General features: G+C 36.6%; 2 protein-coding genes across 2 annotated transcripts; one reads left to right on the plus strand and one right to left on the minus strand.

The window, feature by feature from the left end:
* Positions 1-1,075: 1,075 nt before the first annotated feature.
* nom1 (nucleolar protein with MIF4G domain 1) lies at positions 1,076-12,598 on the plus strand. Its single transcript, XM_079604879.1, has 12 exons — positions 1,076-2,293; positions 2,592-2,704; positions 2,826-2,963; positions 5,448-5,505; positions 7,023-7,349; positions 8,769-8,879; positions 9,203-9,373; positions 10,124-10,245; positions 10,713-10,845; positions 11,150-11,281; positions 11,402-11,511; positions 11,900-12,598. Exons 1-12 carry the CDS (start codon positions 1,286-1,288, stop codon positions 12,075-12,077), a joined length of 2,601 nt encoding a protein of 866 aa, XP_079461005.1. The 5' UTR covers positions 1,076-1,285; the 3' UTR covers positions 12,078-12,598.
* A 2,964-nt stretch (positions 12,599-15,562) lies between these two features.
* mnx1 (motor neuron and pancreas homeobox 1) lies at positions 15,563-18,006 on the minus strand. The gene is made up of 3 exons (XM_079604886.1): positions 17,364-18,006; positions 16,084-16,244; positions 15,563-15,856 (listed from the first exon to the last, which is right to left on the minus strand). Exons 1-3 carry the CDS (start codon positions 17,860-17,862, stop codon positions 15,575-15,577), a joined length of 942 nt encoding a protein of 313 aa, XP_079461012.1. The 5' UTR covers positions 17,863-18,006; the 3' UTR covers positions 15,563-15,574.
* Between the last annotated feature and the right edge of the window lie 2,901 nt (positions 18,007-20,907).

A 20,907-nucleotide genomic window follows, 5' to 3' on the forward strand; every position in this document is an offset into this window, starting at 1 on the left:
ATTTAAACATTCTCAGACAACTTTTTGTAAAGGTTTATATTTTTTGTTTGAAATGTTGGTTTAAAGTGTCAGTTTTTTGCATGAATTTTACTACAGTCTAACCTGAACATAGAGAAAGTAATTTTGTTACACAACATCAAATTCAACAAAAATGTAACTAAAATGAACAGGAATGCTTTATCAGAGGTTAATCAACATGATTTCAACCTCTTATTTGAGTGTTCTGGCTCAATTTTGCCATATTGTTACAGCCAAAATAGTTCATTTGTGTGTGTGTGTGTGTGTGTGTGTGTGTGTGTGTGTGTGTGTGTGTGTGTGTGTGTGTGTGTGTGTGTGTGTGTGTGCGTGTGTGTGTGTGTGGTACACTCAATGTTTTAGAACCCCTTCCTTGTTGTCTGTGCATTGTGGCTGAATGATTGATTTTATGTCATGCATTTTTCAAAAACTCGCTTTGTGTTACAGTCACACCAGTTCATATATTTGTGTGTCTCTGAAAAAAAAGTGTTTCTATTTTGCACTCTTTATATTTTAGTGTCACCCCTTCTGTGCACTTTTTTTCTGCATCGTGGATGATTTGGAGATTGTACACACACACAAAAATCGGTCATTTTTGACCGCAAACAATACAAGAGGGACTTTTTTTTACGACCATTTAGCTTCTTCGAATCAAGTCCACAATTATTTTGTGTGTGTGTAGTCACATAGCGACTGCCATAAAAGTAATTGAGCTTCGTACCATTCTGATGAAGCAAAAAAAAAATCAATTTCCAATTTTTTTTCGGTCTAAAATGATCGAACAACACCAGAGGGTTAACTAAACCCTAAGTGTAACCCTAATGCAACTCACATATACAATTACACTGTAACAAGGACACCTTAATTGTAACAAGGACACCTTGTAACATAATAATAATAATACTAATCTGGTTTTAAAAATTAGTGTAACGTAAGCATCAAAAATTAGTATACACACACACACACACACACACACACGCACGCACGCACACACACACACACACACACACACACACTTCATTTTTTTGTATCTCAACAAGTACGCTCCAACTCAGTAGGTGGCGATAAAGCCACTCAAACGTGTTTTCTCTGCTGTAATGTCGTGATCACCTAACGACGAGTCAGCATCAATGGCTGCCTCCAGCTTCTGCATGTGTTATTTTTCCCAAACCTATTTTATGCGATATTTAGCGATTTTCCGTCTGTAAACACGTAACTATCGACAATAAATAAAGAGTTTATGCACCGTTAGATATAGTTCGCTTTGAAAATGAAGGGAAAGGCGCAGCGCAAGAGTAAAGGGAAAGGTGGAAGGCAAATGCACAAGGAGAAACTTCAGAAATTCATGGATTCAGTTAATAACTTTGTGAAGAGCAAAGGCGGCTTCGATGAAAATGAAAACCACCAAAGAACAACCTTCGTAAAGAGGAAAAGTAGAAAAGAGCTGCGCAAAGAGAAACGCAAGTCAAAGAAATCTAAGATGAAAAGTCACTACATGGGTCAATCCCTCCTGAAGCCCAGCGAGGAGGAGGAACCTAAGCAAAATGAAGAAAATACACAGAAACCAGCTGCGAAGCAGATTGGGAAACTTAAAATTGCCGCTGAGAGACAGCAGGAGACAAATAAAGACAATATTATTTTGAAAGATGGTGTAGAAGAGACGACTAAAATGAAAGTCCACTTCTCCGAGCATTTGCCAAAGCAGAGAACTAAATCTAGTCTGCACGAGACCAGAAAGCGGGCTCTGATAGAGGCAAATATCGAAGAGGACAAGGAAATAAAGAAATTAGAAAAACGCCTTGGACTGCATAAAAGAAAGAACAAAAAGAGCCTGCCTCAGTCATTCGCCAACGATGGACTCGATTATATTTTAGGGATTCTTGACCCTGGAGCATCTGCGACAGGACTGTATGAGAGTGATGAAGAAATGGACGTCGACAAAGCGAAGGATAACTTCGATGAGTTAGAAGAGGACAGCGACAGGCAAATGACAGATGATGAGAACAACGGTGAGGATGAAGATAACGCTGATGAAGAGGTAGAAGATGGAAAGGATGACACAATTATGGAAGAAGAGGAGGATGTAGAAGAAGACACACAGATAGAAGATTGTGTGGAAGGAGATGAAGAAGAGGAGGATGTAGAAGAAGAAGACACACAGGTAGAAGATTGTGTGGAAGAAGATGAAGAAGAGGAAGATCACACAGACGCATCAGAGGAAAATGATCATGGGGAGGAAGTTGAAACTGAACAATATAAACCTGAAAGCCAGGAACTAGTATGTCATTGTAAATCTTTCATTATTATTGTTTAGGTCTAAATTCAGTCTTGTTCTCTCTATCAGTCAAGTCACATTTATTTATAGAGAAAATTCAGATGGTTTTAAAGTAGCTTCTCGGTAATAAAAAGAACATTACATGAACAACAGTGTTGATGTTGAAAAATGCATGAATTATCAAACTCAATTCAGCTATAACGGCTCTAGTGTACTGACCATTACTTTTTACTCACAGTATATTGCATGCTCATCAAAAGTATGTTTTGAAGCTGATATTTGTGGCTTCTTCTTTTTATAGAATTCTGCCACTGTGTGCAAATATGTTCCACCTCACCTACGAGAAGCCATGGACAGCAAACGTAAAGCCGAGCTGGAGAAACTGAAGCGCCGTGTAAAAGGTCTGATAAACAGGTAATGTGCCTACATACAAGCTTAATTTCAAAAAATGTATTGTATACTATATTTGGCGAAGCAGGTGAAATTCAGGCAACGTGTTGTTGATCGGTTTGATAATCCGCCTTTTGCTTGGCAGATTAAGTCAGCCCAACATGGCATCCATCAGCAGTCAGTTGGAAGAGCTGTACATGAGCACCAGCAGGAAGGACATGAACGATACACTCACGGACATTCTGCTGGCTGCCTGCGTCACACCTGCTCTCATGCCTGAAAGGTTACCTTATTATACTTCATTTTATAACCCAGTCTTTGATCATTTGTGTAGTGTTTAATTAGGTTGACTTGAGAAAGCCCACATACTGATGTTCTTCTTCTGAGACTAAAACCCCTATTGCTTTCAAGCTTCATCCACCAGCACCAGGTCAGGTCTTCATACTGTTCTGATTTAAAGCTGGAAACTGCTACATGACTTTCTCCCTGTTTTTTTTTAACCCAATTTGCAGTCTAGACACATCAATGCTAGTTGCTAAAAGTCAGAGCCAGTCTGCAGATTTAAAACAGTCCAAGTTGACAGATTTTGCAGACAGATGCGTAGTGTATATGATGAGCACAGACTCAGATATTTTTAGCTTCATACTGTGATTCCATCCAGTCGGAGGATATCAAACATGTTTGATATTTTGCTATTTTAGAACACATTGTTTTCAATGGTCATGCATCTCCTAGAAACGAGGGATGTGTTTCTGCGAGAGATTGTGTTCTGAACAACTTGAAAGTCTGTTAGTATGTGATCCTCAGTCGTTTAATGTATGTGTCCTTGTTTTTCCTCTATAACCATTTACAAAGTCGGCAAGTGTATGATGCCTTTATGATTTTAAAAGTTGTGTAGTGTATTCCAGCATTTACTGTGTTATATCTTTTCTAACTGATCAAAAAAATCTATGTCCTAGCAACCACTCAGAATACCCTTGTGAGCACCCAGAACACACTAGCATCTCCCTAGCAACCACCTTAAAAAACACTCAACATAAACACTCAACTTAAGTTCACCCAAAAAGGAAAATTCTGTCATTAATTACTCACCCTCATGTCGTTCCATACACGCAAGACTTTCATTCATCTTCAGAACGCTTCAGAACGCAGAAATCTAAAAGCTTTCTGACCCTCCCTCATAGACAGCTACCAACTCATACTTTGATTACATTTACATTTTACATTTATTCATTTAGCAGACGCTTTTATCCAAAGCGACTTACAAATGAGAAACAATAGAAGCAATTAAACTAGCAGTAGACCAACAGTATGTAAGTGCTATGACCCTTCACAGTACAATCCAACGTACAATATATATATATATATATATATATATATTTTTTTTGATGCTTCAAAAAGTTAATTAAGAGATTGTAACACGAATCCTTATGAATTGAACTGTTAAAGTCGACATTAAATCAAAATTGACCCTATTTACTTTGTTAGCGCATATTACTAGTATTGTGGTGAACAATTAATACGTGCACGTTAATACACAGAAAACAATAGTTTGCCGTGGTAAATCTTTAATCAAAATCTGAAAAGTTACTTCCGGTCTGGAATGGCGTTCCTTTTCTGATGACGTCAGTTTGACGGCTTGGGTTGAAAACGCTTAACCACTCCTCTCAAACCGTTAGTCTGCTATGAGCCGAGATGGAGAGGAAGAGCGCTAAAGTAAAACCCTGCCCTCTGTTCAATATTCCTTTTTACTTGGAAATACGTCACAAGTTCACAACACTGGAGAAAAGTCATCTACTCGCACATCAGCTGTGGTAAACAGAAGCTCAAGCATGTTCGTTTGATGTGCGGAAACCAATGAGGTTCATTTTCGTGAAACTGGAACTGCGAAACGCAGCACGTTTGAGCTTCAGCAAGAGGTTTGTTCTTGCGCATCAAGCAGGTTCGGTTGAGCTTCTGTTTATGTTCGCTGATCAATGTTTATACATCAATAAAAGCCTAAATTCAATCTGTTAACCATATAAAGTGATCGAGTCTCTTCAGAAAATTTTGACTAAACAGCTCAATTAATATGGAGTAGTTTTATGATCTCTTTATTAACTTTTTGAAGGGTCAAAGTGGTAGTTTCGTAGCTGTCAATGGAGGGACAGAAAGCTCTCATATTTCATCAAAAAGATTTTCATTTGTGTTCAGAAGACGACATGAGGGTGAGTAATTAAAGGGATAGTTCACCCAAAGATGAAAATTAGCCCATGATTTACTCACCCTCAAGTCATCCTAGGTGTAAATGACATTCTTCTTTCAGTCGAATACAATCAGAGTTATATAAAAAAATGTCCTGGCTCTTCCAAGCTTTATAATGGCAGGAAGTTAGTTATTTTAGTCGATAAAGTTTTAAATATGAATATTTTTCTTACATGAACGCATCGCTTCACTTCAGAAGCACTTTATTAACCACCCCGAGCCTTTTATCATGGATGCGCTTCGATAGACTTCAAAACAGAAACGGTCATTCGCTGTGATTATAAAGCTTGGAAGAGCCAGGACATTTCTTAATATAACTCCGATTGTATTCGTCTGAAGGAAGAATGTCATACAGTATACACCTAGGAGGATGGCTTGAGGGTCAGTAATTCATGGGCTAATTTTCATTTTTGGGTGAACTAACCCTTTAAATATGACCTTAAAACATATAAGCGGCTCTGCTACAAACACTAATAAATACCTGTAAATTATTATTGTTAACACTAACACCTCTCTCTTCCAGGCTTTTAATGGAGCACATCCTACTTGTCAGCGTCCTCCACCATAGTGTTGGCCTGGAGGTATCTAATATTTACTTTACTACATCTCACAGATTCATACACTTGTCATCATGGCAATATAGTCCGCACAGCTGCCAGGTGCAGACTTAGTGATTTGGGGGCCCTAAGCAATTCCAGATATGGGGCGCTAACACACCCAACTATGCGCCCTGTTCATTTGTAGCCCTTATTTTTCTGCCTCTCTTCAAGCACAGAACCCCTTTTTTCAAGCATTTGCACCAAGCTTAAGTGAGATGGGAACAACTAAGCCTAACTAGTGCACACAGATACTCAATAATAAAGCAACTAATAATAAATGGAACACATTTATAAATAAACTGTAAATCTTTAAGGGTTTATCTTAAATTACGGCTATGATAATTACATTACATTAAAGGGATAGTCCACCCAAAAATGAAAATTCTGTCATAATTTACTCACTTTTTCCAAACCTGTATGCGTTTCTTTCTTCTGCTGAACACAAAAGAAGATATTTTGAAGAATGTCTGTAACCAAACAGTTGACGGGCCCCATTGACTTCCATATTTTTATTTTTTCCATACTATGGAAGTCAATGGGGCCCGTCAACTGTTTGGTTACAGACATTCTTCAAAAGATCTTCTTTTGTGTTCAGCAGAAGAAAGAAATGCATACAGGTTTGAAACAAGTGTGAGTAAATTATGACAGAACCATCATTTTTGGGTGAACTATCCCTTTAATTTAATGTAATTAGCATAGCCATAATGTATAAGAACATTACAGATTCATTAAATAATCAACAATCATACAAATCTTACATGGATAGACTACACTAGAATATCATGTATTATAAATACGGCATATATATCCCAACTAATTCTAAACTAACTTTTCTTCACTGAATAGTAAAAAACTACTTATTTTCTTTCTCTGGATTATAGTGTCTTCACTGGTGATTGAAATCTCAGTGCATTATTCTTTATACTCCAAACATTTTATAACACACCTCATTGTATAGTAGTGAATAAATTGCTATAGTAATGAACACATGCGGCTGATTGACAGATGAACTGCGCCTTACAGTGTTGTTAATCTTGTGGTTATTTCAGCAAACAATTTACTTCGTACATTCAGTTTAACAGATTTAAGAGTGAACATTTTGTAGCTCAACTGAACTGTGCACATGCATTTTAGACGTGTTCTTACTTCCCCTGATGTTTTTCTACCGTATTTAATTCAACTACCATACTCAAGTAATGTCAATATGACACATTTAGAAATGTGTCAAAATTACCATTTTAAATTAGAGAGCTATAGAAATGTATCTTAATATTTTCATAAGCAAAGCTTGCGCTTGATGTAGCTCTAAACTTTCGTGCTCTTCGTTCGTGCAGATGTAATATTAATGTTAAATGTTTTGTTTTTTTATGGGGCATCCTGATTCTTTTAAACCCTTAGCGGCTGCTGTTTTTTGGTGGCATACTCTAGAATTTCTGTCATAGTTTGTAGATTTGCTTGACACCTGCTAATCTCTCACTTTCTCTCTTGTTTTCTTTGAGGTTGGAGCTCATTTTCTGGAGACTGTAGTCCGTCAGTTTGATAAAACTTACAGTCAACTCGATGCTACAGACAAAGAATGTGACAACTTGTTGTCCATAATTGCCCACATATACAACTTCCATGTGGTTCATGCTCTCCTAGTGTTTGACATTCTGAAGAAGCTGGTGACGCGTTTCAGCTCAAAGGATATAGAACTAGTTCTGCTGCTGCTGAAGAACGTTGGGTTTGCTCTGAGAAAGGATGATCCGCTAGCTCTTAAGGAGCTGATCTCTGAGGCTCAGCGGAAAGCCAACGCTGAAGCAGAGCGTTTTCAGGACCAAACAAGGGTAAGACTCATTTGTCCTGTGAAGAAGCTGTCTTCTGGGGCCTCATTTATAAAGCTTGCGTACGCACAAAACGGGGCTGAAAACATGCGTACGCCAGTTCCTGCGCAAAAGGTGGGATTTATAAAGAAAAACTTGACGTGAAAATATGCGCACCTCCACGCAAACTCTGACCCATGCGTACGCACATTTTGGAGACAGAGCAGTTTGGCGACACCGATGGTGAGCTGGAGTTAAATGTCTTTTTGGTCACTTTTAGACAGAAAATCGAAATAAAATTATACATATACAGAAAGATAATAGCTACAAATATAATTTCACTCACCAAGTCTATCACTTGAAGCAAATATCCACATCTTAAATGTCCGCGCCAGCGAGCGCGTTGTGCCGTTAGTGAAACTGACGCATTTCTAACGGCAGATGAAGTAAAACTGTAAATCTTCATTATGAGTCCTAATCATAAATAGGCTACAGTGCATATTCACATTCAAAATAACAGTTTAAATAAAATATAATTTAAACTATGTTTTACTATATAAACATTTAGATTAAATATGCTCATTAATGGAGTTAAACACTTAAACTTCATGACATTTACTGAAAAGTTAAATATATATAGCCTATTCAATTAATAGCCTATACATATTTGTTGTGCATGCGATGCTTTTGAACACTTTTCCTTTGGCATGCTGTGTTTTAATGTTTTAGCTACAGAGATAATGCTTATCATGATAATAGCAGATTGTGCAAATATAATGCACAACAAGGTCTATCTGTTTCCATTAAAAATATAAATCAATTAAAAATACTATTTGGCCAGTGGAAAAGATTGAGAAAAACATTCTCTGAAATGCATTGCACACTATTTTATTTATTTATTCAAAAACAAGGCAAAGATATATGCTACTAGCGGTAAATTATTTTTATTAATGTAATGTGACGGCACATCCGTATTTCATATTTTCCTAATGTCTTGTACCGTTAAACATGTTATCACGTGGATGAATAATCATATGCAAATGATATGCAGATGAGGATCTGCATAGTAAAACTAGGCGTTGTAAGCTCCATATATGGTTATTTCGGGGAGGAGACGCATGTGCGCACAATCTTCCTCTGACTGGGATTTATAAAGTGAATCCTGCGCAGGTTCTGGCGTACGCACGCTTTTATAAGTCTGAATATTTTTTTGCGCACGCCATTTTTGGCTTTCTGGCGCACGTACACTTTTAGTAAGGATCCTACGCACAGTTTTATAAATGAGGCCCCTGGTGATTAGAAATTATCTTATTATATATACATTTAATCATTAAACTCATTAATCATTAAACTCTCCAAAGCGACTTACAAATGAGGACAATTGTGCTATAGTCGGTCTCAAGTTCTACAAACAGACGTTTGTTATGTTGGTTTGCTTGTCAGATTCGGTTTATGTTGGAGACTATGCTGGCACTAAAGAACAATGACATGAGGAAGATTCCGGGTTATGACCCTGAACCTCTGGAGAAATTAAGGAAACTGCAGAGGACTTTGGTGAGAAAATGACTGATGTTACTTACATTGGTAGATTTATAAGGTGGACTTGAGATGCAAAAGTGCTTGGAGCGTATAACTAGTTAATGTTCACATTATTATCAGCTCTAAATTCATTGGAGCCTTAATAATAATATATATTTTTTAGTGTTATTGGTACCAAATTAACTTCTCGCTGTGGCCACTAGGGGTCAGACTAACTCCATACTTTGGTGTGGTCAGACATTGATCCGAGTTTTGTCCAGTATTTTCAGATAAATGTTTAATTGTAGCCCGTTACATGGTTTCAGAATGCTCATGCACTAACACAACCCTCTTAATAGATTCACAGCAGTGCCAGTGGCAGTGATATGAAATTGAGAGTCTCACTAGACAATCTTCTGGAAGCTGAACGCATTGGCCGCTGGTGGATTGTGGGATCTTCCTGGAGCGGAGCACCCATGATTGATGACCATGAGAACAAGACAAACACCACATCCACCAAAGGGGAACAAGTAAGGTTTTTTCTTTTTTGCTTATTTAGAAATGTTTGAAATTTATATTAAGAATTAGAATGAAGAAAACTAACAATGAGCAATACATTTTTAAAACATTTGTTAAAGTTGGTTAAAAAAAATTAATGTTGGTTCTGAGTGCATTAACTTGGGGGTATAGTTAATGCACTCAGAACCAACATGTAATTTTTTTTTAACCAACTTTAACAAATGTTTTAAAAATGTATTGCTCATTGTTAGTTTTTGTTAGTTAATGCATTACTGGTGTTAACAAATACAACTTTTTTAAATATGTAGAAGTAAATGTTGAGATTAACATGAACAAAGAATAATAAATTCTGTTGACGTATTGTTCATTCTTAGTTCATGTTAATGCATCTAAGTTATGTTAACAAAACCTTGTTGTAAAAAACAAAAAGTGCACTCAGAACCAACATGTAATTTTTTTAACCTGTTTTAAAAATGTATTGCTCATTGTTAGTTTATGCATTACTAGTGTTAGCAGATACAACTTTTTTAAATATGTAGTAGTAAATGTTGAGATTAACATGAACAAGGAATAATACATTCTGTAGTCGTATTGTTCATGTTATTTTCACAAATAAAACCTTATTGTAAAAAACAAAAAGTGTTACCAAATATAGTTATTTCTGTTTACAGAATCTGTCACTTTTGTGTATAAATTGGCTTTATGAGAGTCAAATTGTCATCTGAAATGTATTATTCATGAATTTATTTATGAATTTGCAGTACAGCACAAATATTTTGGAGCTTGCACACAAACAAAGAATGAACACTGACATCAGGAGGAACATTTTCTGCGTGCTTATGTCCAGTGAAGACTATTTGGATGCCTTTGAGAAACTTTTAAGGTTTGTCTGCATAGTTTGTTTCTTCATATAGATTTTCAGTGACATAGGCCATGTTGACTAATTTAATTGCAAGTGTTGTCATGTAATGCCGGAATCGATAATGCACTTTTTATTTAGTTGCAAACCTACTTATGTAAAATAATTGTATAAAATTATTTAAAACATTGTCTTTACAGATTAACAGATCTGCTTTATTAGCAAGATAACGTTTATTTTATGTTCAGTTAAAAAGAGAACAAGAAGAACGTTAGATCTTCTGAAATGATATCCTTGGTGTGTGATGATGCCACACACTTATTTAAGTTTCATTTTAGTTAAGGTTTTCACACAAATCTTTCTTTAGATTACTTGCTAAGAGACCCATCTATTTTCTTCCTGTGTATTTCAATCATGATGTACTATATTTGTAATATTTTTCATAAACCATAAATTGCCCAATTTATACAGTGGATTATTTTCTGTCTCAGGTTAGGATTGAAAAACCAGCAAGAGCGGGAAATAGTTCATGTTCTTACGGACTGCTGCTTGCAGGAGAAAATGTTCAATAGATTCTATGCGGTTCTGGCAGAGAAACTTTGCTTGCACGACCGTCGGTTCAAGGTAGAGTGGAGCTGCAGTGATTCTTACAGCATGTCTCAGTCTGTTAGCTAAGATTGCTATTGATGATATTATAAATGAATATTACTCTTATCATATGATATAAGATCAGCTATAATTTTTTAATATACAAATCTGTATATTATATGTATGTATTGATAATATGAGTCAGTCTGTTTACACCCATTTCTGCAGCATGTACTGTAATGCCTAGTAGCTTGTAGCTGTTTACTATAGGTCATTTACAATTAAACATAACATCTATTTTGTAAATGTAAACCCTCTGTGCTTTTCTTCTGTTCTTTAGATGACCTTTCAGTTTAGTCTGTGGGATAAGTTCAAAGAACTGCCAAACATTTCCAGTAGGTCTTTCAGTAACCTGGTCCAGATGGTCACTCATCTTTTACACCGGAGGAGTCTCTCTCTTTCTATTCTCAAGGTAAAGTTCATTTGGCAGCACTATGTAGTATGTTTAATGTCCTTCATCCTCTTTATGAATCATTTACATATTATTTAAAGGATGGCTTAATTTTCTGATGGTCTTTTGTGTTTTAATAAGGCTATTGAGTTTGGGGAGCTAGATAAGCCCAAAGTCAAATTCCTGAAGCAGATTCTCTTGAAACTCCTTAAAGAAACGGAGCCAGAAGAACTTGTCAATATATTTGGCAGGTGAGTATTTTTTGTCTACAAAAAATTAATATTAGTATTAGTCATAAATGTTCATAATGTTCAAAGACATAAATTTTTTAAAGACATAAATCTATATTTTGTAATCAAAGGCAAAAGTGTGACATCGCTAATTATACATTAGTCTTGTTTCAGAGACATTGTTCATAATGGCAGTATAAATGAACTTCAAAAGAGAAATGAACTTAATTTTAGCTATAACAATTCTTACATGAATACTTAAATATTTATTTGTGAGTGCAAGTTTTTAAACACTTTAAATTTCAGTAAAATGAGTAAAAAAGACCAGATGTGCCGGACAGCCTGAGTTCATCTAATATGGCTTGTGTGTGGCTTAGTGTGTCAATATCTGTCTACCATTGTGTCCCAGGATTTCTGGAATTCCCGAGCTAGGAATGCTTCGGGAAGGCTTGAAGCTTTTCATCAGTCACTTTCTGCTCCGGACCGTTCAGACACAAGAACCATCTGAGCAAGCCAAGGTACTCATGGACAGAGCTGAGGTCGCCACCAAAGCTATGGAGGCCCGAGACGCCCAAATCAAGCTATAGAGCACACAGATGTGTGCTTAATGCATCAGACTTAAAAAAGTGACAATTTCTACACGGGGCAATATGCAAACCTGTATGCAGGCTTTAAGACACATGTTGATCACTGACATGCTATTGCATTTTCTATTAATGGCTTTCTGTAGAATAAAAAGTAAAATATATAAATGATTTTTTTGTGTTTTAAAAAGTTACATATTAGAAAACCTCAATGGCCAGCTTTTCTATTCTGATGTAAGATGTTATCACTATGTTTTTTAATTATTATTACATGCATGACTGCACATTGACCAGAACAGATCTCAAGTTTGGAACTTATTTTGTATTGACTTGCATACCCGAGTAAGAGAAAGAAGAATATAACATTTGTGTGATGCATATGTTTGGTTTTATTACTTCTCTTTTAATAGTAAGTCAGACATTCTGTAATGTTTATTTAATTGGAAAAGTGATCTTTTATTTGAAAACTATGAGCAGATAAAAAAATTAAAAAAGGAAAGTAAAAAATACAAAGTTTGTAACCGATATTTGAGTGTGTTAAATCACAATGGCCTATATATATATATATATTTTTTTTTTATATATATATATTTTTTTATGCCAGAGTCATGTTTCAAGCAGAAAAAGAGAATATCTTTCATTCCTCTAATGCGCAAAAACATTCAATGTACAATAACTGTTGTGTTAACAAATTCAGCATGTGACTCTTGAGTTGAATAGCTTATCCCATGAAAACAAAACTGTATTAATTTAATTTAGAAAAGAGCTGAACCATGCATTGTTTGCCTAATTTGAAATATGGATTCATTGCCGTTGTTTGGATCAACTGCACATTCAGCAGTGCTCTGGACGTGACCAACTAGCATAACATAGCAGAGGGTTACCGTTAGATTTGATGCCCATGGTTAATTCATTAGCAACATTACTGACATCAATCCACAGCATGGAGTGATCAGAGGATGAGCAATCATCATCTGGGGTCAGGCAGAGGAAACATCACCCTTGCAGCTCTACAACAAAAGAGCTAAGTGTTCAATTATATTTGATTAATTAAACCTTATCACATACCCTGGTGTCAGATCAAACAGACTGTCACATTAGAACCTGTAATGATGACACATCAGTCTGGCTGTTTTTCTCTCGCAGTTTTAGAGCTAGAAACGGGAGGGTTACCTACAGATGGCCTGCTTTTCCACCCTTTGACAAAGACAACATTGTCACCATATGTGAGGAGAAGCGTATAATGTGGGTCCAGCCCACTAAGATACACACAGGTGACTGTAAATAGTGTGTGCTATTGTCTGTCTGTGTGAGACCATGGGAAGGTTGATACTGACCTTAGTTTGAACTGGTAATAGGAAGCGAAGTTGCCTTTGAACTGATAACAGCTCAGTTAGAATACTGTTTGTGAGGATGTTACATGTTCCTGTGCTAAGGACCATGTGAGATTCATACATGTGCATAGGCCTGAGCCGAATGTCATATAAAACCATGTGCACTGGCCTCTATACTGACAAATTACATAGCGCATAATTTTAACAATTTATATGATTTGGTTTATTATGCACTCATGCTTAGTAATGCATTTACCCTGCATGTTTTGTCTCACCTTTGACTGTCTCATCCAGGCCTTCATGTAGGCCTAAATGTCCCACCCTGCTCACTCTTAGTTTTCTTTCCCAATGGTTAGAGGGTGATAGTGGCACTGATAAGGTTCTGAGTTCTTTGTACTTATGCAGCTGGGTAAACGTGCAAGTAGGGTAAATTAGGCATTAGTTAAATCAGTAACTAATGTTTCAAATTGACTGCTACCTGTTCAGGGCCAAATTAATTCTGTATTATAAATCATTGCTAATTGTTGCCCATTAGAGTATATTTGGATAACATACATTTATGTATGTACATGGTCTTAGTTATCATAACCAACATCATCATAATGTTTTATATCTGCTTTAAACTGAACTAAATTTGAACATTCTTTAGTTGCTTCACCCCTTTGAATTTCCTGTTTCTGCTTTAAAGTGTTGCCTTTGGCTTGACTTACCCTACAAGCCTTTTAGGACCCAAGGATAATGCCAAGTTTAATAGATTAGCCAGATTTTAGTTTCTGCTATGCATTGCAGTCACATCATAGGGCAGGTAAATGCTGTTTTTTGAGTAATGAAAGGGGAGTCTGTCACAGAGAATTGATTCACCAGAATACACTGCATATTATTCCACTAAGAATGTGTCTGAAAGTGGCTTAGTAAATGAAAAACAAGAAGCATTTCAGAACACATTCAGTGTCCGAGTATAGTTATCGTGGCCCTGGACTGATAGGAGTGGATAGTGATTATATTTAAATGTCCTCTAATTGATTCGAAGAAGCTCCTTGGCAAAGACCAGATGGATCTCTGGGTTTATTGCCCAATAAAGCATGTCGTTATTAATAAAGGAGGAAATGCACTTATGCGAAATAGACCTCAATTAGATTGCCGAAAAGACCATTAAAATAGTCGTGCTGTAGAGTAATCCAGCATACTCTCTTTCTTTATCATTTTCATTTCATGTCCTTCCTAAGTACTATCGCTCTGTCTTTAGCTAATAGCTATCCTACTGTAGGCTAATTTTCAACATTACTCTGTGAACATGACAGAAACAGACTTCCGGATAGATATAACATGAAGTGTCTAAAATCAGCGGAAAGGTCAGTCTAATTTCACTTCACTTAAAGTCTAACATAAATATAAAAGACACCTAGAATAGGCCCTGTGATGTGCTCTGATGATGGATGGGCTTTGTCTCAAAGGTTCATTATTGGGTGGCCATTGCTGCAGTGGTGAGAAATGTTTGGCCATATTCGAGTATGCTTACTCGCACATTTGCACGGATATGAGAGCTCTATAAACAGCGATTCCCATGACCCGACCATGCCACTGACAAGAGACAGAGACCGCTTCACATCCAGCCTTGTTGAGGAGGGGTTTCCTTAACGCTTGTAATGGAATATATGAGTTCAACATTGTTACAAATTAAAAAATTGTTAAAAATTACAAAAAAAATAATTTTATTCACAACGTGTAACTGATCAGCCTAAACAATAATTTACATGCATTTTAAAAGCAATTTCTTATAAATACATTGTATAAAAATAAACATCACATATGGTTCTGGCTTATTATTTTTTGTCCCACTCGAGTTCAGAAAATAATAAGTGGTTCTCGAATAGGATCATCTTAATGATGCTAATTATTAATAGCTGATAGTGATAGGCCTACTCATCCATTATGCTTGATGAGATACGATTTTACCACATGCTCTGCAACCATTAGGCTACATTACTTCAGGAAAAGTAGCCTATCCAGTCAATGTTTGTAAGTAGCTAGTATGCATACAAACCGCTCATGTGGACGCGTCCACCTCAGCATTTCCATAATGACTGCAAGATGATAACATGCATATCACATAGCCTACTTCGCTTTTATGGGTGTGTTTTTTTTTTTTTTTTTGTAAAAGAAGTCTCATGGTTGTGGACTTATATCACTGGCATTGGTTCGTTCATCCTCGGAGGAACAATCAGATGAATTCAGCATGTAATTTTCTCCTTCTTCGTCGTCACTGTCTCTAAAGTCCCGTATTCTGTTACTTTTCACTGAATCTACCTTCTGGAAGTCCTTTTCTAGTCCGTCCGTTTTGTCCTGGTTTCCTTTGCCTTTCTGCTTCTCGGCCTCCTGAGCGGCTTGTTCTTTAGCCTTTTTACTGCGCTTCCATTTCATACGCCTGTTCTGAAACCAGATTTTCACCTGGAAATAAAAACATGACATTTCTCATTCGTAAACAACTCTTCAGTAGCTAATCGAATGTGGCATTTTTCGACGTTATTGATGTTAATCAGCCATATTTAAATTAAACAGATTTATGGCTATTATAGCCTATTTATTAAAAACATTTAACATTATTTATAACAAGACATTTTTTTTCATTACAGAAGTGATTTCAGGCGATGCGTTAAGAAAATCTGAAGGTTTACCTGTGTCTCTGTTAGCATTAAAGATGTGGCCACTTCAAAGCGTTTTGGTCTCGATAGATATTTATTGAGCTTAAACTGATGCTCAAGTTCAAGGAGCTGCTGGCTTGTGAACGCGGTTCTTGGTCTTCTGCACTTCCCGAGTAAGTTTGACTGCGCCTGGCCTAGAATGACAAAATGTATAATTCATCATATATTTCGTAAAACAGCAGAAATAAATAAATAAAGTTTCTGCAAATATTGTTTTAAACAGAACTATTCGAACCAAAACAGATTTAGCTACGTTTATACAATATAATAACATTTTAAGTTTTGCAAATATTTTTTGTAGCCTAGGCCTACTCCAGGTTTTTAATTTATTTAAGATAACAATCTTAAATAATCAGATACAAACTGATGTTTTAAAGAACCCAGATATCTACAAAACTATAATGCAATACCAAGAAATCAACATAAATTTTCGTAATCTCCAAAGAAAACCAGAAGAAAAAAAACTTTGAGTGTTAGGCTATTTGATGAAAATGCTACTGCACTGAACCGTTAAATAGCCTAATTTATTCCTGAGAGTGTACGGGCAGGATTGCTTTTCATATCTTTTTAATTTAGTCCCAGCAGCAGTGCTGTATTACTGTACAGCATTAGAGCACTCAAAACTGATTTTTAACACACAATGCAATTTAGGGGGCGGCAAGAAATGTTAAAAGCTCTCATTCTTAAAAGCCCCTAGAGCAATTCCCAATCACACATAGCCTCTATGTGCCACGGCATTGTCAGTACATCTGGTAACATTTCCACCCTGTCTGATTTGTTTGGGAGAGGTTTGAGAAAATCTGCAGACGAGCAGCGGAACAGAGAAACAGTGTCTGCAGTGTACACAGTTGGCAGGCTGTGGTTTTCACACTCGTCCGCCACTTTCCCTCTGTCCATTATCTGTCCATTTTAGCCCCTCTTTGAAAGAGAGTGCTCGTTCAGTCTCAGTCAAAGAACAGCTTTACTGACCCTGCACGCGCTGGTTTAAATGATTAGCCTATTTTTATTTATTAGTCTACATCATATGAAAATAAACAGGCTATTCTGTAAACTCAAAATAGCTTACCACGTGAGGCTAATTAAGGAATTACAGAAAAAAAAACATTTATAAAGCATAACATTCAAACTATTTTGAATGTGCTATGACAAAATACAATTAAAAAATAATGATAGCCTAATAATAACAATGTGCTAATAATAACTAAAGCCTATCGGCTATATATTTATCCACATGCATTTCAAATTGAACTCACCATTGAAATCTGCCATTTTGGGCAGCATCATTCCCGCAGTTGAGACCCTCAGCCAGTGATCGAGCTGAAAGGAGCTGGCGGTGAGTTTGAGGGGGTCATTGGGATGATGATGATGGTGGTGCGACCCATGCGGATAAGAGTACGACAGCGCCGGGTGCTGACCGAGCGCTGCTGCTGAATATGTGTACATTGGATGACCGTAGAGAGCTTGAGGAGGAATCCCGGTGCTGCTCTGAGGGTGTAGTCCGACCATGCCCGAATGTGGAGAGTTTAAGAAACCCGGCTTGGGAATCAAGCCGCAAGATGATATCCTGGGGGGCGAAGGAGTCTCGTTCCGAAGTGCTTCGGAGTTCGTGTTCAAATCTGACGCCTGGACACTTTCGGAGGAGGATATGGAAGATGTGGGCAGGGAAGTGACCAGCGCCAGCGGCGAGGTCTGCACTTTTGGTGGATCGACAGCTAGAAGCGCGTCGATTCGAAAGTTTTTAGATTTCTCCATCTGGCCCACCTCACAAACAGTTTCACGCGTCGTTCGCAACTTTACAAGGCTGTCACAAGTGTCACCGTTCCTCTCCTTAAAGTTATGATCTTGGCCAAGGTGTGCAAGCCAGAAGTGCACTTGTCAACTGCTGCCCGAAAGGGTGTGGATTGGTCATTCACGTCATCCTTGTGGATTTCCGATTGGACAATGATTTCACCGTGTTCACGGTGCGCTTAGTAGAAATTCAATAGTCCTCAAAAGATAAGAAATGTCTCGTATCATCGTGGAAGTTAAGGGTGTGTGGGAAAAAAACTGTTGACACACAACACTCACAGCTACTTTATAGCCTATATTTTATATCCATACAGGCTAATTGTTTTAAGAGAATTAAACCGCAATTATTAAAATGCTTTTCAAATTACAGAACAGAAAAATTTTCATTGCATCTCTTAAAAAGAGTTTAATACAGTGTAGCTTATTATCACGATATAGTGTAGTTTTTTGCAAAAAGCTTCAGTAGCCTATAGACTATTAACGAAGATGTCTAAATAAATGGCTAAAACTGGTAGTAGGCTACGTGGAAAAATATAGTTTATATCCTTATAAAGATAACGACTATGTGTTTGAAAAAGAGAATGACAAATATCCACCAGAATGTGCACCCAAAAACTATGAGCCTTTTTTGTTGTTTAAAAATAATAAATTATTCGATGATTATGGGCCTATATGAGCTAACAGAGTGGGATATAGCCTATACGCATTTGATTTTAAATGGGCCTATTTTGATTTCTGAATAAGAGGACAAATTTGTGGAAAGTCTCACACCAACCATATTAGGGCAAACCTTGTAACACTTTTTTTGCACTGCAGTGAATATTTTTGAACAGCCAATGATAATTTTTTTCACCCCAAAGATTGAAGCGAAACAACGATGAAACGTAAAATAGCCTAGGCAAAAATGTACAAGGTAACTTTGGTCGGAGCAGTGTTTTGAGCAACAAATAGGCCTATCTATTAAATTATAGCCTACATTTAATAATAGCCCTAATACATTTTTAAGTGTTATGTAGCCTAAATTTAACAAATTATTTTACAATATTTAGGCTAATGCGTGTGACAACTTGCCCGCCACATGATATAAAATAGATTTGTCCTGAGAACACAGGTCAAACCTTCATTTGAAATCGACTTTGATTTTATTTGACCTCTGCCTAAAAATATGCCAGTTTCGGTTTGACATTATTGTGATCATTTGTTTACTAAACAGCTACAGAAATATACATTTATTAGATGTGTACTCTGGAGTAATACTTACAACATTATTTTAATGTAAGATAGGCCTAATTTTAACTATAACCACTGCGAAAACACATTTTGACTTTTGACTCCTTGACAACTTTTCCGCGTGACATGTAGCGCCTGTCTTTATGTTAAAAAAGAACAATAACTTAATTAGTGATGAACAGTAACATTATTCTGTAGCCTCTCTGGATTTTTACATATTTTAGCAACTTTGTATACAAAACAACAAGATAATAGGTTATTTCAATGTTAGATTGTATTTAATAAATACCCGAATATAGGCAAAGTAGGCTATAGGCCTAGGTGCCACATTATAATCAACTGCACATTTATCATGACAGCTACAAACTTCTGATTGTAACATGTTGGTAGGCTACATATATTTTGTAGGTTGTATTCTGCATAAACATAGGCAAATCAGGCCTTGTTAGTTTGATAAAATGTAAAATATTGACAGCTTATGAAAAAAATAATGAAAAAAAGATGAGACCTATGGCTTTCTTAAAATTTATGTCTTCTGCAAACGGTGGAGCTCGCTCTTAAAATCTAAATTGGCTATATATTTCTTCAAGCAGCTGGGCACATGTGGGATGGGGGTGTGGAAGATCTGTTGTGGGGTCTGTTCCTCTTATAAGCCTCTTTAAGCTAATGGAGAAAGAGGTCAGAGAGAGAATTATTGACACTCTGTTGCCCTTAACCTGTCTACCAATAAAGCGGATTAGTTTTCCTCAATTCATCAGCTAACCACTCTCTCGAGACTGCTCGCATGCGTTTATTTGCTCTGGGGAAATCAACAAGTCACGAACCAAAAGGAGAAAAATAACAGGGTGCCGCGCGTAATGATGAAGTTGCCCACCATTTCTGAAATAATAGGAATCATAGCCGCAGGTGGCTACAACTTTACAATGCATATACTTTATAACCTATTTAGACGATCATGGACTGCGAAAAATAAATGGTTTTGCGTGATTTACAACGCAAATTTAATTTTATTTGAGTTCATGGAATCCTCCAATTTGAGGTCTTCAACAATCTTCCCAATCAAATGCTTGTGTCTTTAAACGCGTTTAAACGTTCTTGTGTCTTGCCGCTTTGTCTGCTTCCCATCAGTTTTAATTTCATTAAGGGATCGCATGAATATTTCTATTAAAGCAGCAGTGAAATATGAAGCCATGGACCTGCAGCGATCAGAGAGATTTATGGCTCTTTTTCATCACATCAGGGAGAGTAAAATTATTATTATTGCACCCTCAGATAGAAGGGCCTGAAACAGGGACTCTCCTCAAAGCTGCTCATTCGCTCGGTAATTACTTTCACAATTAAGTGGAACACATATCACAATGACAAATCGAAATAGTTTATATATTAATTATGCCTATCCATGGTAAATGTGTTCATTATGAAAAGCCCATTTAACGGGACCTCCACTGTCTCTTTTATTGCAATAGCCTAAATATTTTCGATCATAATGGCACAAATGGGCAGTGTGATGAAATGTATATTGCACTGCTTTTAAACACATTTCGAGCTCATAATCTTTTTATCAATTTAATTTGTAAAGATCGGTTATACAAAGAATGGCCCTAGATACCAGCCTATCAAAAATCATTAAAGGAAATCCGATTTCAGCGCTTATATGTAGGCTATGATTCTGAACATGGAACTTGAATATAATTCATTTTAAACGCAGGCTATAGGCTACTACCGAAATTAGCGTTTTTATCAGTTTGATTTGATAACCCTGATTATATCTTGATTCAC

Source organism: Phoxinus phoxinus (assembly GCF_949152265.1).
Source record: "Phoxinus phoxinus genome assembly, chromosome: 2".
NCBI lineage: Eukaryota > Metazoa > Chordata > Actinopteri > Cypriniformes > Leuciscidae > Phoxinus > Phoxinus phoxinus.

Coding starts and splice junctions, on each gene's coding strand:
- nom1 (XM_079604879.1), top strand. CDS start 1,286: ATGAAGGGAAAGGCGCAGCGCAAGAGTAAAGGGAAAGGTGGAAGGCAA. Junction 9,374..10,123: donor CATCCACCAAAGGGGAACAA/GTAAGGTTTTTT, acceptor ATGAATTTGCAG/TACAGCACAAATATTTTGGA. Junction 11,282..11,401: donor TCTCTCTTTCTATTCTCAAG/GTAAAGTTCATT, acceptor TGTTTTAATAAG/GCTATTGAGTTTGGGGAGCT.
- mnx1 (XM_079604886.1), bottom strand. CDS start 17,862: ATGGAGAAATCTAAAAACTTTCGAATCGACGCGCTTCTAGCTGTCGAT. Junction 16,245..17,363: donor CAAAATGGCAGATTTCAATG/GTGAGTTCAATT, acceptor TTGTCATTCTAG/GCCAGGCGCAGTCAAACTTA. Junction 15,857..16,083: donor TAATGCTAACAGAGACACAG/GTAAACCTTCAG, acceptor TTTTATTTCCAG/GTGAAAATCTGGTTTCAGAA.